The 18,745-nt window shown below is 42.6% G+C and overlaps 1 protein-coding gene across 4 annotated transcripts in view; it reads left to right on the top strand.

Annotated features, from left to right (window-relative positions):
* Positions 1-47: 47 nt before the first annotated feature.
* Positions 48-18,745, top strand: part of nbeal2 (neurobeachin-like 2) — a 32,616-nt gene continuing 13,918 nt past the window's right edge. For 2 of the 4 annotated variants that reach the window (XM_026184080.1, XM_026184081.1), the window contains exons 1-23: positions 48-627; positions 7,015-7,103; positions 7,275-7,439; positions 7,947-8,028; positions 8,335-8,447; positions 8,711-8,793; positions 9,501-9,586; positions 9,701-10,004; positions 10,153-10,259; positions 10,652-10,738; positions 11,532-11,615; positions 11,827-11,925; positions 12,068-12,723; positions 12,825-12,957; positions 13,123-13,242; positions 13,345-13,675; positions 13,914-13,996; positions 14,104-14,196; positions 14,425-14,596; positions 15,770-15,903; positions 17,641-17,800; positions 18,129-18,231; positions 18,413-18,563. In XM_026184080.1, coding sequence (XP_026039865.1) covers positions 553-627; positions 7,015-7,103; positions 7,275-7,439; positions 7,947-8,028; positions 8,335-8,447; positions 8,711-8,793; positions 9,501-9,586; positions 9,701-10,004; positions 10,153-10,259; positions 10,652-10,738; positions 11,532-11,615; positions 11,827-11,925; positions 12,068-12,723; positions 12,825-12,957; positions 13,123-13,242; positions 13,345-13,675; positions 13,914-13,996; positions 14,104-14,196; positions 14,425-14,596; positions 15,770-15,903; positions 17,641-17,800; positions 18,129-18,231; positions 18,413-18,563 — 3,510 coding nt within the window. In that variant the 5' untranslated portion in view covers positions 48-552. Of the gene's footprint in view, positions 628-5,659; positions 5,856-7,014; positions 7,104-7,274; positions 7,440-7,946; positions 8,029-8,334; positions 8,448-8,710; positions 8,794-9,500; positions 9,587-9,700; positions 10,005-10,152; positions 10,260-10,651; positions 10,739-11,531; positions 11,616-11,826; positions 11,926-12,067; positions 12,724-12,824; positions 12,958-13,122; positions 13,243-13,344; positions 13,676-13,913; positions 13,997-14,103; positions 14,197-14,424; positions 14,597-15,769; positions 15,904-17,640; positions 17,801-18,128; positions 18,232-18,412; positions 18,564-18,745 lie in introns of those variants that run through there. The other 2 variants (XM_026184082.1, XM_026184083.1) reach the window with 2 other exon arrangements.

Below are 18,745 nucleotides of genomic sequence, written 5' to 3' on the forward strand. Positions count from 1 at the left end.
GAGCATGATCTAGAGAACTCTTCACCACATTTCTTGTCTTTTTTTTTTTTTTTACAGGGTTACACACTAGTTGGTGATAATTTTCTCCTGATTGTCACACAGCGTTTAGGATCGCGCACCGCTCCAGACCGAGACCGCAGGGGCAGCGCATTAATTTGTTGGTCTTGAGCGGATGGCATCTGTCGCTTCCGTGGGAACTCTCTCCAACAGGAATCATACGGCAGCGAGCTCGCTCTAAATGCGGACATGGGTGTTTCTCCAGACATGCATTTCCACGCATTTGTGTTCCTGGTTGCACAGTTTGGGCAGTGACCGCACCGCGGCCACATCCACACCGTCATGTTTTGCTTTTTCACGTCACCCTGACAACTTTGTGTGTCGAGACTGAAGAGCACTTTTTTTTTTATTTGGGATTACTGTGCCCGAATTTGCAGGAATGGTTCACCCAGGAGCGTGCTGCGTCCTCCTGCCTGTAGGAAGCAACTTCAGACAGCCGTGGCTTTGACCATCTTTGCCAGTTTCATGATCTTTTAAAAGAAAATAAAGGAAATAATGAGCAACCACAAGGGCGGCGGAATGGCATCGAAAGAAAAGCTGTATGAGCTGTGGATGTTATATTACACTAAGGTGAGTGCAAGTGCGGAAGAGCTGACGGTGACACCTGTTGTTGCCACAGGTTCCTTGCCTGAACTTTATTGTGACCCCTAAATACTCTGCGTGATTCACGGTGTGTGTACAGGGTCGCTCTTTGAAAAATCGAGGTTTTATTGAGGAACTCGCGTATTTTTTTTCTCCTGCATTTACAGTGACGCTCTCTTAATAGCCGAAGCTGCCTTGTGCACACTATAAAATAATATCATGTCACATTGATGCGCCTCTAAGCTGTCCCCAATTCGAAAGCAACGCGTAAAAAAATGGCATTTGAAGCTGATTAATCACTTGTTCGAATATCCGTTGTTATACCTGTGATGCAGGTGTTACTCAGACTACTTCCTGTTTCTGCTGCTTGCCTGTCTCCCCTACTGAAAGCATGCGCCTTTTAAACTGTTGGAAGATCCTACTGTCATATATTACTTGAAGCATATGCTTAGGCTTTGCACGCAGCAGCACTGTTACGCAGTAGCCAATTGCTTTCCTCTCTCCGATGTTGAATTGACTGTCAAATTTGTTTGTGTGGGAGTTTGGTCTCAGATGTTGTCCCCTGTGGGCGTGAGTGCAGCTCAGGTTTCTGGATGTTTATTAAGGTGTAATATATTGCTAATATGGATGAAAACAAATTAACTGGAGTAAAATATTGCAAATGCTTTCATATCATGTTCCTACTTGAAGAAGGAAGACAGTTTGGTTGGGTATTATTATTATTTAATGAGTTTGCAATCTGCTTCCATGCCTGAGGACACAAAAAAGAAAAAGAAAAAAGAAGAAGAGGAGCGTTTTTTTTTTTCAAGTTTGTACGCGCTGTATCTCATCATCATCACAGCAGATCTAAAGGGCTAGTCTCTTGACAGTGATAAAACCTTCTCAAAGAGTGGCTCATGTTTCATTATGTATCTCACTGAATGTTGTTTTAATGAAGGGCTTAATCCCAATCTTGGAAAGCAGCCAACGACTTTTTAGAAGAGTGAAGTCAAAGGTGGACAAACTGCAAACAAACCCTAATAAATGCATCACCGATGAAGGTCAACAGTGTATCACCTTTTGCAGCATTTACTGTCAAAGTGGTGATTGTGGTCGCTCTGGGCAGATCCCAGAGGAAGTGTGTTTAATCCACTCCTCTGTGCTCCTCCTGCTGCTGCATGTAACTGCAAAGTTACTGAACTTTTCTGGTTATGCAACAAATAAAACAAGTAGTAGGTGCTGTCACAATCCATTGCTAGAACAAATCATTGGGGGGGGGGTGTCTGTGAGGTAGGGAGGGGTTGCCCTGAATCTGGCTCCGTCAGCTGTCTCACATCTCTATGTGCAAGATCACTTCCTTATTAAGCTGCCTCTTGGCTCCGTGTCACTTTCCTTCAGTTGCCCTGAAGCCTAAAAGGACCAGAAGTTTCCTCCTTTGACTTTAAGAGTGGCACATGTTTTCGCAGCATTCTTGAAAGTGTATTTTTCACATGTGTAAACGACATACCCCATTGCTCGAGCGGGATTTGATTTGAGCTTAAATGTCACCACCTTATGTGACTCAGAGGAGCACAGCAGGCCGTGGAAAGGCAGGAGAACCACTACAGAGAACAATCACTGGCCTCTCCTACAAACACCACCATGTAATTGTATTCAGTGTTTTTGTTACCCGCCTGTTAGTCAGGTAGACACAGACAATATCATCTTTTAGTACACAGCCCATCTCTGACTCACAGACCTTGTTTGTAATTTGTCACACTAAAGAACGTATTGACTGCTGTAAATCAGTCAGATGGACAAGAAACCTGAGCTTTATTCAACAGGGGGTTTTGTCAAAGCTGTAAATAAGCCCTCGGCTGCTTTACGCCCTGTAACACGTCTCATTTTAAGTCCGAAAGCGCCTTACGTGTCCCTGTTTGTGACACTGACAGATTTGTTATATTGGTTTAGAAATGTTGTGCATTTATCACCTCCTTTGTGCACCCTGACAAAACCAAAACCGGTGTACTCAAATTTTCAGTGACCTTATATTGTCCCGTGGAAGTTGTTAAGTATGTCACAACAACTTCATACATCATAACAATCGATTTCAGCATGTTTGAGTAAATGTGGTATCTCCAGCCTTTAATCTGTTTTAGAAAGCACAGCTTGTCATTGATAAAGGAGGTCCGCCTCCTTTGACTGTGCAAAAAAATCACATTTCTTGCCAGACCTTTAGATCAGGAGCTAATGTAAATGTTTAATAGACATTGTGATTGAGTAGCGTATTGCGCTAAAGCCGGTGAAAAATGGTAAAAGTTCTGTGCAAGTGACTTCAAAAATCACAGGCAGACGATGATTTATAGGCTGATTATTTTCTCGATGCCAGCTTCCTATTATTTTGCCACATACTGTAGCTCAGTAAATACCTGAGCACAGGCAATTTACATCTAGACTATTTACTCACAGACAAGTTCTTGGTTTTCAGGGCTTGCTGATGTAATTTTGTCAGGAAATGTGCTAAACAAAGTTGTAGTTAGGGCACTTTAAGATTTTGTGCAAGAGACAGGACGTGTTTGTGTCTCCAGTTTTGTAAGGCCAGCCTTTCCAGCACTATTTCATTGCTTCATATCTCACATCTAAGAATATTTGAAGGCCATTATAAAATCCTCATGACTTGCGGTATGGAGGTACGCAGAAGAGTCTGATCTAATCGCTCTGGTGCATAACTTGTTAGATCTTGTCTGGAAAAAATGCAAAAAGGTATTGTTCTTGGGCATGTTTGAGCTTTTCACCAAGTCAGGATGTAGTAATAACCAGTACTTGATCAGTTTTGTTGGTTTGATATTTTATATCTGTATCAATGTAATTGATTGATTGATCAATCAACTGGTGATTATAGTAAAAAGTTACATTTGTATCTTCTTGTTTTCTATTTTGTCCAATTAAAACCAAGGACTATTACATAAGAATAAATAGGCAGCGAGTAGTTTTACTAGAGTTAATAACATTGTTGTACTTACTCTTATTGTTTGAGTTCTTCTTAAATATTGAATCTTTAATTGACCTGTTGACTTGGTAAAAGTCAGGATAGCTCAATGAGTCATATTGTCTTAAATATCTGGTAAATATGCTTTCATGTTGTTACAAATGCATCAACACGCACCACTAGGTACAAATGAAGTGATCAGTTGATGAGATGGCTGACATAAAAAAAAAATTAATCAACAACTGCTTTAATTAGTGTTCAAATTAATATACTGGTAAAAAAAAATCCAGCTTTCACGTGTGAGAATTCTTTGTTTCCCCGTCATATTTGAAAGTACTACATAAAACAAATCTGAGGATAGTAAACAATAAAAAGGTGGATTTTCAGTCTGTTTAGATAAGATGATCAATAAATCTTCAAAAATAAAGAAATAAAAAAGACTGATAGTTCCAGCCTTTCAGGCTGCTCTAAGTCAGGAGTAAGCCTCCAATCACAGATGCCATTTTTCTGCCAAAAAAGAGAAGCATCATTTTCAGCCAGTAAAGATGTAAGAGTAAGATATTAGTCTGGAAGAGAAATGGTGTGTTATTATTCTGTGGTCCATAGCTTGAGGACCTAATTAAAGCCTTGAGACGCAGCGCTGGGCCACAGCGTTAACCCAGCTGCCACCCATCAACAGCTGTGAAACCACCTCCTCAGATTTCTATGAAAAGAACAAATCACACATCCTTGCTTTTGTCCCTACACAGTCAGTCGTGCTACTGTGTGTTTGTCCCAGTTACTAGTGCTTTGATGCATGTCAGCAAACTGTTCTCAGAGATACATCCATCCCTGCAGCTGACGATATATAGCCCTGTTAGCCCTCTGATTGAATCCCCTTGTGTGCCTGGGCTCCCCTGTTTACCGACCGAACGGCTAACCAGGAAAATCAAAGTTCTCTTTGCTTTCCCTTGTGCAGGAAGCTGGAGCGAAGCTGAATGCCAAGCAGCACTGAGCGGCACAGCTGCTTGGCCATGTGCAGAGAAAACAGAGATAAATGACATGCTTTATAGAGGCCGATAGCTCATGGTTGGTTTGTGACATTTGTTCTAATTGTGGTTTTAATTAGCTTTTCTAATTGTAAATCTGTCTTTGAACTAGCTTGTTGAATTAGCTGCGAGCAAATGATTCGGATTTGTTTAGAGGGGCTGATCAATAGTAAGTCGATATGGGAAGATTTTAGGAGTCGTTAAAGGTGGAGACATAAAGCAGCGCTGTACCAGAAGTCTAAGCCAGTTCTGTTTTATTAAAAAAACACACATTTTTTGGCGGGTTTTTATAAACAAGAACTGATTCAAACACCTGGTGTATCTGTGACCTCTGTCTCTCCCTGTTTTTTAATCATACACTAAAATCTACCTGTTGCACAGCCAACCAATGTACCTGAACTGAATGCCACAGCCTCTTTAGTCAACCTACACTTTATGAAGCATATTAGTGTGCATACTTGTGGATTCTATTCAATAATGAAAAATAAAAACCAGCTTTAAGATTCTTATCTTCGCCCCTCAAGTTTAAAATACCTAATTGTTCAGATGACAGAGCCACACAACAATAGGTTGTTTGTCATTTCCTGTTTTCGTTGAGCACACGCAGAGATTTTAAAATGCAGTTTGTGTATCAACTTTAAAATCAGATGGGGGTTTTTCTGCATGTAAAGTTTAACCGTTTGAAGGCATCTAAAGTCAATTTCTCCAATTTCAAATGCAGTTTTTGTGATTTTATAGCATCCACCTACTGTTTCAGCTGAATCTGCTCACAGTCTTCTGGTCCCTGTGCATAAGCACAGCCAGACACACTTTACAAAAACAAACGCTAAATTTCAAAGTTTCTCCTGCAACATCTTTTTTTTTTTTTTTGGCTAAATATAGGAATCATAAATGTAGTCCCGGTGCTTTATTGTTACTGTGGGATGTTTTTATAGAGGCCTCTCATCAATCTACACACAAGTTGCACTACAACCAAAAGAGGAAGGGGTTTGACGAGGAGGCGAGGATGAAGGAAATAAGCTTCAGTTAAAGTGACAAGTAATTTCCTGGTTGCTCGCTTTACGCTTGAAGACAAAAAACGAGCGAGTCAGACGCTGCTGGTGGTCAGGAGTGATGTGCAGCTGAGCCGCTGACTTTTGTCTACGCCGACGGTTCATCTGAGACTGGGTTCGCAAGAACCCGGCACCCTGCTCAGCCGCATACAATGAGAGATGGACAGGCACATAAGTCAATGCCAGTTGGTAATGTACATTTCACATTAATGCAGGAAAGGCATAGTTGCACAAAGGGTTCAGGTTATTAGATTGCTGCTACTCTTACTCAGGCAACTTAAAAATGCAGATCTAACAGAACATGAAAGCATACATGTTGGAGAACTGTGCTGAACTGTAAGATTTTAATCGCCGTGCTGCTTTCCCACACGAGCTGCAGCAAACGCTGCTCACTCGAGCCATTTCCCTGCTGGTTCAGGGGGAAGTACCTGATGAATTGTTATACCATGTGCTGTTTTTTATGTTATTTGTGTACAGTGAGTCAGGCGGTCTGAGACAGCTCATGTCTTCCTTCTAAATCGGAGAAGATTCACGCTACGCTTACTTGCTTGCTCAGTTATCAGAACGCACAGGTTGTTTTGGCACATGAACATCAGAGAACATTTCTGCACATTTCTCAGTTTTTTGAGTTTTTTCAGATTGAGTTTTGAAACTTTACATTCTCAAAAGTAGGGCTACTTGTCTATCGATAATAATGAGCCAGCTTTATATCGAAATCAAAGCATTGCTCATAAAAGAAAAACAGTTTAAAGTTGACCTGTTTCGCCTGTGACCTGTGTCATTTGTTTGTAACGAGATCAAGAGACTGTTGTGTGGAGGGAAGACTGACAGGATATGTTGCAGTGCAGAGACTGATGGTAGCTGTGATAGCAACTGTTGTATATAAACATCCTTGTACAAATGAAGTTGTCTTACATGACATTATAGAGGGGCAGTAATAAGAACATCTTGTCCGAGACGAGGATGTGCTCACGGTGAACACAGGGCCACTGTTGACGTTATGGGTGGAATTATGATTTGAATGAAAGGAACATGTTGTTTTTGTTTCTTTCAACCTCCCCCGTGATGAAAAAGGAAAGAAATAGCTCATGTGTTCCTCTCTGTGAGAATTGCATCTCTTTGCAACATCCTGTTACAAAAACAGGTCATAGCATTTTCTGTAGCCACCGTGTGTCAGAGTTTAGCGCTAAACCTTTCTGTTTGATACTACTTGGTCCAACTGACCACAAAGAGCTTGCTTTTATAGGTGGGCATTTTTCATGCCCTTCATTGTTTACTAACACTGTACGCCTAGAGGCGTGAAGGCCGATTTGTTATAGCCTCACCTGTTTCTTCTTCCCTTCCACAGAAGGATGTGGGCTATCTGCAGCAGTGGCTGGAGGCATTTGTGGCATCCTTTGAGAGGCTCATTGATGTGCAGTCGCTGGAGCCTCGGAGGTGAGCGGCTATTTATTTTACACAAACTACAAAGCCACAAATTTCCACCGGTTTATATTCCGCACTGTGGACATTGGATGTGACATGTTTATGCTTCACGGCCTCTGCTGCAATCCCTCTTTGCTCTTACTTCCCTTCTCTTCTCTCATGTCCTCCTCTCTCATCTCCCAGGCTGGAGGAGTGCAGCTCAGAGGTGCCCCTGCTCCCCCGGGAGGTCCTGGTGTTCCTTAGCACGCAGCTATGGCACAGTGCGCTACACCTCACCGGCGCTGCAGAGCAAAACAGCAGCACTCCACACCCACTGCTCCTCATCAAGTTCTTCATCATTGTTTGCAGGTGAGGGCACAGCCTGCTGTGCAAATGTGTTGTAATGAGAACTGTAAACATGTTGCGCAGTTAATAGGTTGTGCTAATCGTAGCGTTCTGTAAAACAACTTGCAGACGTTCTCACGACGATAGGCAGGAGATGACTAATTAGGACAGGCTACATCTCGGGTTCCAAATCATACGCCCGAATTTGCGTCGCATGTCTCATGATGTCACCTTAGTTCACGCAGTGGGTGGAATTAAATCTTAACCACTATCAGTTCTCTTTATTCAACAGTCTGTACCAAAAAAAACAGGGTGTGAGGGGAACTGGGTAATTTCTATTTTTCACAGATATAGTAACGTTTGAAGCTGTTTTTTTTTAATTAAATCAGATTTGACTGGTGATTCTACTGTATATTTTTTTATTATGCTCCACAGTGACTAACCGAAAAAAGTGCCCTCACCCCTTTCAATCTGTGAGACCTTTCCTAGCACCTTTCCTAACCTAATTCTATGATTTCTCTTTACTTCTAGGAATATGGAGAACATTGATCCAGAGAAGACCCCTAGTTTTGTTTTCGAGACTATCAAACTTTTGAATTTCTGTTTAAACCAGGTAAGGCCCTCATAAGCAAGATTTCAGCGACACAGTTTGGCTCCCCATACATGGACAAATTTGCTGAAATAGGATATGGAAGTAGAGATCCAGTAGGCTTACACAGAACTGGGTAGTAAAATATATATGCTTACCCTAAGGAAAGAGAACTAGGCTATGGTTAAAAGAGAAGTGGGTGGGTGTGCAGTTGACCTTGTTTTCATTGTTAAGGAATTTGAAAGATGTTCAAACAGGGGTTTCTACTCTGATTATGAACTACAGATGATGCAGATGTGAATAAATGTGTACCAACTTTCATTCGATCAGTTAAAGAAGGGAAAAGGGGAGAAATCGTCTCTGGAGTCGGTCGTGCAGTACGGACTTGTGCTGTGCGAGAGCCTGTTTGACCCTTATCAGACGTGGAGGAGACGCCTAGCAGGGTGAGTGTGTGTTACTTCAACACTGGACATTGCCTGTGTGAATGTGTGGGAGGTGGAATTTGGGCGCACAAAGACTAGAAGAATACTCTTATTTGCATTCAACGTCTTGCACAATCTTTTGTCACAGTAACACCTCATCTTGTTGCATCTAAGCCTTCAAGTCAAACAAACCTCATTAGTACCAGCGGTTTGAGTGGCAGCCGCACACTAACTAGGCGTGATGTGAATGGGAGCGTGGTGACTCGAGTCTTTGTGTGTTACAGGGAGGAGGTGAGCTTGCTGGAGAGGAACAAGTATAAGTTCTCCCCGCTGGCCTTGCCAGAAGAGCTGCCTGCCCTCTTCCATGGTGAGACACTCCCTTTCAGCTGTTCTGCAACTCTGATCTTTGTCAGGCTTCACATACCACAAGAATCAAACAGTTCCAAGTGAATCACTGTCTGGGAATAAAAAAGAAAAAATATATGTGTATGTAGAAATGGTTCAGTTCTCAGCATGTTTACTTTGGGTAAAAAGAACTCAGTTATTCTGCGTCTAATTATCAGGTCTCAATCAGCTGTCCAAGCGTTAGTAATTATAGAGTCACGTTTGCTCTAATCTGTTAGCCATGTGGGAAATCTCAGGCTGGACAAGTTTCAGTATGTCCACATTTTAGGAGGATTATCATAATACCAAGCTGTAATTGGCAATGTTAAGGGGCTACTTGTGTAATACCGAGCCTATAAGAAAGGCTTAGGCTTTTCTCTTTTGCATAACTGTAAAACAAAGAAGGCACTCCAAGGGACGTTTTCTGAGGCGTTGTGGTATGAAGTTTTCCCTTTCATTTATTTATTTTTTGCTGTTGGTCATTTGCTATAGCCCCGTGTGCTATTTATAGTGACTGGAGCCTGGAATCGGTCCCAGTATGCATTAGGGAAAGAAACAAACTAGAGAGGCTGAAAAGAAAATGTTTTTGCTTTAATTTAATTATATTTTGAGAGCACTGCGTTTGTTTTCTGTCTTGTGGTTCCAGTATTAGCTTGTCTTACATAATATTGTTTTGGCTTCCTGACACAGAAAGTCTGCAGGAGAGCGAGAAGATCCCAGAGTTCCTCACGCTCAGATTGGCTCATCTCCAAGGCGCTGTCATCAGTGGAGGAAAGGTCTGCTACTCTGTCCTGTCTATCAATAATCACTCAGCAGTCTGAGGAAAAACAGTAGACAGTCAAACTAAAATACAAGTGAGTCAGAGTCACGCTCCGCCTTGTTTTTTGCAGAAGAATGGTCTTCTTTCCATCACTCCTTACTCTGTGGATGACCTCTTCTCGGTCCTGCGAGCATGGTGCTGCCGGACCTCCCCTGAACCCAAGGACACCAGACTCCCGCGGCTGAGCTTGCAGTGCCTGACAGCGATGATCCATCTCCTGCACACCAGCAGCCCTGTGGAGCGGCAGGTGGAGATCAGGACCATCCTGGAGAACTACTTCCAGCTCCTCAACTGGAACCGTCCACTTAGCAGCGATCAGGAAGACAGGCAGTCCTGGGAAGACAGCCTGATCTCGCTCCAGAGCCAAATGCTAAGTAAGAGCACATTCACTAAGTCTCAACTCTGCCTGGGTGCAGATTGTTCCCTTTTTGTTGATCTCTCTCAGTCGGTATGAAGGGCAAGAATCAATTGTCCCAGTGTGTGATAAATAAGATGAGTCAACCCTATTGTTGTCACTTTTAGCTGCTATTCCTGAGATCCTGCAGTGCTCTGACAGACCAGTCCTTCAAGCTATCTTCCTGAACAACAACTGCTTTGAACACATCCTCAGACTCATTCAGAACAGCAAGGTCAGAGCAAGTCCTTTAAAAACATTTTGTGTCTGCTCTTTCATCTCTGTGCTCTTCTGAACCAGCCTCCCTACCAGTCTGTCACCTTTTTATTTGTCTCACGTCTATTTCCTCTGTTGTTCTCATAAATGTCACATCTGCCGCCTAATCTCTTTCTTCTTTGGTTACCTTGAAAAAAAAAAATCACAAATGTTCATGCTTCCATGTTACTTGTCCGTCACTTGGCTTTGATAAAGAAGTACCCCTGCATCTGTTGAGAGAGACCAGGATCACACCTGTCTCTTCTGCCTCTCTCGGATGAGTTTTTTTTTTTTCTTTTTTGGTCTAATTGTCTGTCTTTTTGTGCTCTCTGTGTGTGCGTGTCTGCCTGCGTGTGTTTGTATGTCCTGTAGCTCTTTCAGAGCAACAGGCGTAGGCCGGAGCGTGAGGTTGTGTGTGACCTCACCACGCGTTTACTCACTGAGGTCGAAGTGGACCAGGTACTTTCCCCCACTCTGTGTTGCTATTGGACTGTCAGCAGGAAACTCAGTGCTCTCTCCACTCGTTAGCTGCTCTGAGCTATTTAAACAGGAAGCTTAGGGCAGGAAGTCTGGCTTACACTCATTTGTAAATACAGCAGGTAGCACTGGCTGTACATGATAGTTGCCGTCTCGAGTTTTCTTTTTATCTGCCATCACACAAGTGTCCTGTCACAGCTCATCTTAGTTATTTCAGGCATTATGTTGATTTCTATCACAGATGTAAATAGGCTGAATTCCCTGTTGACAGCACTGAGCAATAAGAGCATGCTGTGTTTTTCATAGTGCATGAAATGGTTGCTTTTGGGTGCACGTCTTTCCTTCTTTTCCTCATGCGTTAACTGCTCTGACGTGTGACTGGTGGTGCTTGTATAAAAGATCTGGCTCCTATCCTGGAGTTTGATGTTGCTTAATTTCTCGCAGTAGTTGAGGATTGCCTCAGCTCTTTCTTTTTTTTCGGGTTTTTTTGGTTGGCTTTGGGTTTTGCATGCTGAGACCTATCAGTAATTAACAACGGGGCGATTGTTTGGTGACTTGTTCAACTGTGTGCTTACTTTTAGTACTTACGGTGTAAAAACTTTTTTAAAGAGGGCTGTTTAATAAAATTCCTCTTACAATTTGTAGATATTTGGTGCAAAATTCATGTGTTGAAGCTTTTGTGTAGGGTTTACTTTTCGTTTGTTTTGGGAAATTTTGGCGCCAGCTCATGATGATGCACATTTCTAATCAACTGTGCCTCCTTTTTTCCATACAGGTCTGGGAGAAAGGGTCAGACAGTATTACAGTTCATGCTTTGGGAGTCCTCACAGCTATAATGAGTAACTCACCCAATGCTAAGGTAAAGCCCTCCTTGATGTCCTCTAGACAAAAACCTGCATGTTCTCCTCAACGCTACAAATGTTACAATTCCTGGTTGCTGACCAGGAAAGTTCCTTCCGTTAATGTGGGGAAAGCTCATTGTATTTCCTTCCAATATATGGAAGTGTGCCAGCTAGCTATCCCCTGCAGAACAGCGTTCTCCAGCCTATTTCTGTCTCACTTCCCCTCAGGAGGTTTTCAAGGAGAGGATTGGCTACTCCCAGCTATTTGACGTGCTGAAGAGTCAAGGTCAACCCACCAAAAGGCTTCTGCAAGAGCTGATGAACATGGTGAAATATGAATTTTCTCATTTTCCTTAATGAGTACAGAGACAGTAGAAGTCAAACTGCCCCAGTTTAAATGGTGTTATAGTCATTAGCCTAACCTGTCTATATCTTATCCTTTATTTCTTATTCTCTGTCTTCTATCCAGGCGGTGGAGGGCGCGCACGCCCATGCTCATCACCTTGGCATTAGTAACGACCAGCCTCTGCTCCTGCTCCTGCAGTGGCTGCCTGACCTTTCAGGTCAGAGGGACCTGCAGCTGTTGGTTGCTCAGTGGCTGGCTACCGTTTGCGGTGGCTCCTTGTCTTGTCGCACGGTGGCTGTGGAAGCAGGCATGGTGGGGGCTCTGCTGCAGGTGCTCTCCCATCCCCAGTGTCTGGACAGGCAGTGTGCAGACTCCCTGCTGGGCCTCTTGCAGGACTTGGGCTCTCTATGTTTCAAACCAGAGGAGCTGAAGAGTCTCTTGAGACTCCTCAGGGTTGGCCAGGACAACGGCGCACTGGCAGGGAGGGTCCACCCCTACTGCACTCGCGTTATACGTGTGCTTTCAGCCATGGCAGCCAGAGAAGGAAAGGACAGTGCCTTGCAATATTTTGATCTTACACCCCCGATGGCAGGGATCATGGTGCCCTCAATCCAGCGATGGCCAGGCAGTGGGTTTGCTTTTCACGCTTGGCTCTGCCTTAACATGGAGTTCCCCTCTTCTCACTCAGACTTCTCCAACAACCGTAAACCTGCTGCCAGCTCTGGCATGGGTACTCAGCATGACATGGGAAAGGGACCACGCAGGAAACAGCTCTACAGGTAAAAGGACACATTTGTGAGCAATAAAGTAACAACACGATATAATTACATTTATTGCTGTGGACTAAAGTGCTTGACTGAGATGCTTTTTTTCTGTAAAGTTTCTTCACAGCGAGTGGAACTGGACTGGAGGCCTTCTTCACCATGGAGGGCGTGCTGGTGGTGGCTGTTTGCACTAAGAAAGACTACATGGCTGTTGCTCTGCAAGACTATCCACTAGCTGACTCGTGCTGGGTGAGTGTGGACACCTTGGAGTATATCTGATGTAATAAATTTACAAATAAAGTTGCTGTGAATTTTGAACTAATGTTCATAATGTTCACCTTTGTAGTATTCAAACTTTTAGCATGGCATTTTTTTTTTCCATCAACACGTGTGTTTGCTGTGCTATATTCACAGCATTCAGTGGCTATAGTTCACATCCCAGGCCGCCGTCCTTTTGGTCAGAATTTGGTCACTATCTACATCGACGGGGAGCTGCGTAAAACCGCACAGCTTCGCTTTCCATCTTTCAGTGAGGTAACTGAAACTAGCATCGCATGTATTCTATTATTAGAGAGGAGTTCCTCCTTATCATTCTAATTCCTTCTCTTTGTACCCCACCCAAACCTGATCCTGAAGCCTTTTACATCCTGCTGCATCGGCTCTGCAGGCCATCGGACCACTACCACCACCACCTCTCCTAACCTGCCCACATCATTTTCCTCCACTCCGTCACCTGAGTTTGCCTTCCCCTCCCATGCCCCCTCCCTCATCCGTTCCCAATCCTTCCCAGCTTCCTTTGCGGGTGGCCGCTGGGGGTCCATAGGAGACTCTCCAGTGCACACAATCCCAGCAGGACTGCAGGACACGGAGTGGGGGACACCCACATCCCTGGATGGGCTCCTAGGCACTGCCTTCATCTGCCACGAAGCTCTGCAGCAAACCCAAACAAGAGCTCTACATGCTGCAGGTGCAAAATGTTCTTAATCACTTTGAGTATTAGTGTAAGTTAGGATTCACCTCTGCCAGAATTCAGCATACAATCAAATATTCAGGAAACCAGCAGTAAAGAAAAATCACAGTCTCTCAGACGTGTTGCTGAAAGATTAGTCCTGCGCACACTGAAAACAAGAGTAGCTTTTTTACATGTGCACCGAGCGATGTTTGCATATTTCATGACCTACATTGCTTTCTACACTTCATCACAGGCCCCAATCACGTGTCCTTATTCAAAGTGGAAGGAGAGCTGTCTGAACTCAATAGCAAACTGCTGCTGTACTACACTCCACAGGTAGCTCACTGAAACTTTCATATTGCACTACAGTGCTGTCATTGGGTGAATTATAAACAGTACAGATTATTCCTGTTTATGCATGTGTGTGTGTATGTTTTCTTCAGGCCTTTAAAAATCAGATATGTCTGGACCTGGCACCCAGTCACCATTATGATGGCAGGCTTACAGGACACAGGGTGGTGAACTGGGACATCAAGGTTAGATATGAAGCATTTTCAAATGTATTGTATTCATTTTGAAACTGTATCTCACATTTATGGCAAGTAAGAAGTGTTATAACTACCCATGTTATATGCCTGCGAACTCTTACCTATACTGTACTAATAATGCACTGAGCACTGCACAATGCTATTTTTGTCATGGTTTAATTTTCTTTTTCTTTTTCTTTTTTTATGATTGTGATTTATTTTGTTTTGTCCCTGCAGGATGTTATAAACGTGGTCGGTGGTATGGGGGTTTTGCTGCCCCTGCTTGAGCAGGTGTGTGAGGCTGAACAAGTTTACAATGGAGGTCAGGAGATCTCAGACTTGCTGGGGCCAGAACTCACTTCCCCCAGAGGCCCTGCTGCAATGCTGCTGCCGCTGAACAAATCTGCAGGTCAGTTAATCTTGAGTTAATTTAATTTTTTACTGCTCTGTGTATTATATGCGGCTATAGCATACAATCAAATAGCTCGCTCGCCAAAATGAATCTCACAAATCTCTAGTAGCATATAGATAGTCTTCGATTTGTTTGCCCAGGTTTTGAGATATCTGCTTTTCGTCTTCCATTGCTGTTCTCAAGAAAGTCCCAGAGCCACAGGGATATTGTAATGATCACACTGACTAGAGAGTGGCACTGTGTAATAGGATCCCAGCATGCAACAATTCAGTTTATAAAATGTCTTCCCTCCTGGCGTTATTATTTATTTGAAAGTAGAAGCATTCAGGAAACACAGCAACTCATCCACGAAGTTTTAGACCATGTAAAGTTACAGACAGGTGCGTAAATGTTGCCAATTCTCTGTAAACTCAATAAATGCAGACTTCTAAATCTCCTCTGGTATTAACATCAGCATAAAAACTGTGTGCCGGCAGCTTTGTGGCATGGGTTTCCATGGCCAAGCAGCTCCTGTAGGTGGCCCAGTACTTACATACACTCCATATAGTATACTTTTACTGGAGCTACTTTCTGTGCCTTGAAAAGCCAGAGTATGATCCTGCAACTATGTAAAATACTTTAAATGTAGCTTTTAACTAATGTGAGAATGAAATAACATTTAGATTCACTGTACTGAGGTAGCATCTGTAATCTTTTTAAAACTTTAGTAAATTAAACCAAGCTGTCAGCATGTCTGCATACACTGCATGTATACTGGTCAGAAAGCATTGCATGTTTATAGTTTTCAAAGCTAGTATCACAAATATTCATTATTTCCTGTTGAATTTAGTTTAGATGTAATCTATAAGTGACATCCTGACTAGTAGTAAATTAGAGCTTAGATGTAGTGCACGATGCAATGACAAGCAGGAAGTTGCAGACAAACAATAAGCATTGTGCAATCAACCCTAATAGGTTAAATGTCAGAATCTATGTGGGCATAATGATGAGAAGTCAGTAGGTCAGTTCACCTAAGACTGGAAAAAATGTAACAAAATGAAACATATAATCTGACATATGTCGGATGACTCATCATGAGATTAGAAAATGTCAATAAAGTGCCTGGTAATGCGAAATGATGACTGCCGGTAACACCGGAAAAAATGATTTGCCCTATTTTTCTTCTCACAGAGGGCAGACTAGAGAGAAACAGCATCGCCGCGTTCCTGCTGATGGTGAAAAACTTGATTCGCCAACACCCCGTTAATCAAGAGAGCCTCTTGCACTGCCACGGCCCAAGCATCATAGGAGCCATGCTCAGCAAAGTAAGCTCCCCTCACATGCTATCCATTCCATCGAGTGGGAACTAAATGAGAGAAGAACTGATTATCATCTGAAAGCGAATATCTGACCTTTTCCATTGTATTGATGCAGCGTAATCGCCGTGTAATAAACGGGTCTAGTGTTGTCGAAAGAGCAGCGGTTCTCTCAGAATGACAGTATCAAATGATTATGTGGGGTGAATGTATGGAGTTTGCTAGACTGCACAGTCACTCTTTGAATGAGAGTGGTGATAGCAGCTGTACGACCTGAGAAAGTGCTGAATTGCAGTAAGGTTGTTTTTTTTTTTAGTGACATCTAAGGACAGAGTAGTGTTTACTTTTTCTCACAGTGACATGGGAAACATTAGCCTCATGTCTCAGAGTCTCCTGCTTTAAATATTTTCAACAGTCTTCTTGTGTTTAACTTTACACAGGTGAACTTTTGCACAGACTAAGAGTGTATAAGCTATAGTTTATTTAGTTTGTTCTACTAAAGTATGTATGGATGCACAAGTACATACAGGATGTGGCATATTTTATAAAGTGTAGTAGTATATGGGTAAAAAGCTCTATTCTGGTGCATTATATGTTGCAGATGTTGCACAAGTACTGTGGCACACATACTTTTGAGGAAATGTCTGAATAAAAACACGATGAGCGTGAATGTCAGACTGATCAATGTTACATGTTTGAAAAGGGCTAAACAAAAACACTCACTGTCTTGCATCAAACAAAACACGGATTAATGTGGCGTGTTTCCGAGTTACAACAGTGCTGATTCAGCAGGCACAGTAGTGTTTTTTCTTCTTCGGGTCAGTGATAATTTCCTGTATGTTTAAGCTCTGAACTTGACTTCATCATACAGTATTCTCAGATGTAATTCTTCAATGCACCTAGCTAGGTCTTGCATTCTGTGCCATCTTGGCCATATACACTAATCAGCCACTTCATTAGGCACACCTTCCTATTACTGGTTGGAGTTCCTTTTGCCTTAATTCTTTGTGGCATAGATTCAACAAGCTGCTGGAATTCCTCAGATATTTTGGTCTTTGTTGACATGATAGTATCACACAGTTGCTGCAGATTTGTTGTTTGCGCATCCATGATGTGACAATCCTGTTCCACCGCATCCCAGAGGTGAGATCTGGTGACTGTGGAGGCCATATGAGTACAATGACCTCGTTGTCATGCCCAAGAAAGCAGATTTGAGATTTTGTTATATGGCATGTTATCCTGCTGGAAGCAACCATCAAAAGATGGGTACACTGTGGTCATGAAAGGATTGACATGGTCAGCAACATTACAGGTAGGCTGTTGTCCAGTTTTAGTAAGCCTGTGCAAATCGTAGGTTTCCATTTCTTAGTCAAGTATCATTCAAAGTTTCTTAAATCAAGTAAGACATCTTGACCATTCATACTTGCATAAATGCATTAAGTTGCTGCCATGTGATTGGCTGGTTGAAATGCTTGCATTAACAATCGGGGGTAATTAATAAAGTGGCCAGTGATTGCATGTTTAAATGTATAATATTAATGTGTTCAATCCTGTAAGGAAACTACTTCTTATTAGTGTGGCAGTGGCTCACAAATAGAAGTGTTATATACAGTAAACAAACACTACTTCTTCTTCTTCTTCTTCTTTTTTAGTGTTATTTAAACGGGGCTTCATTCCCAAAAATCCAGATAAATGAAAGCAAACTGAACTTTAATACAAACTGCTATCTGCTTGTTTCTTCTGCAGGTTCCAGGCAGTATGATGGACATGAATGTTTTAATAGCATGTCAGCTGCTGCTGGAGCAGGTTTTCAATGAGGGCAACAGTCTGCTCTTACAGCATCTCTACCAGCACCTGCTCTTTAATTTCCGCATCTGGACCAAAAGCCACTTTGCTGTTTGTCTGGGTAAGCCACAAGCAGCCCCTTGTTGTGGAGTAATGCACCTGTGAACCTTTTAATGTCTGCCGAAGCTTTTTGTGTCCCTTTTTATACATGTGCACATGGTGGGAGGAGAAGGAGACGGGTCAAAGCACAACAGAGTGGGGGCTGAATACATTAATGTCTCAAGTTCAGGCTGTGGGACGGGTCAAAAGGGAATCGGTGACTGATGCACCACTTCAACGCCCCGTGTTATAAATTGCTGCTCCTCTTCACCACAGTCTTGCATATTAGTTTGACATTTCTAAATGTCAGCCTGAAAGAAGATGACAAAAGTATTCTTTGTCTCCCAAAGCACACATACAATACCTGCAGTCTGTGATAAACAAAAGCAAGCAGCGGATGAGGAGGAAGTACGGCGTTCAGTACATACTGGATACCGTTCGAACATACTACAGGTAAACCTTCTGTTACGATGATGAACGGTCACATTAGGTAAATGATTAGTGTATTCAAAAATACTCATCACTCTTATCGGGTTATTGTAAATATCCGTGTTTTGTTCACTCCCCTTTGATACCAAAACGTTGTTCCTCAGATGGGATTTCATTGAATTCATTGAAATATCTTTGGTCACAGTGTGGAGAAAGACGGCAGCTCTCTGTCTGATGAGAAGCAGACGATTCAAACCTCTCTCTTCGCCTTGCTGAAAGATTTTCTTAAGTCTCCTACACAAGAGGAGCTTCACTGCGTCCTTGCCTACGTTCTGACTGTAGGAGAGGAGCAGCAGGTAATAACTCGCATGTTTTACAGCTGTTTTTATTTCAGGAGTTTAAAATTGCTATCATTTGACCTTTTCCGTGTAATATTTTACTCCTAATCTCTTTTTCTTTATATGTTGTTTTGGTATATCTGCACTTTTCGAAATGCTCTTTGTGCAACTTCAAACTTTACCCTCCCTACTCCACATTT

Source organism: Astatotilapia calliptera, chromosome 11, assembly GCF_900246225.1.
Source record: "Astatotilapia calliptera chromosome 11, fAstCal1.2, whole genome shotgun sequence".
Lineage (NCBI taxonomy): Eukaryota > Metazoa > Chordata > Actinopteri > Cichliformes > Cichlidae > Astatotilapia > Astatotilapia calliptera.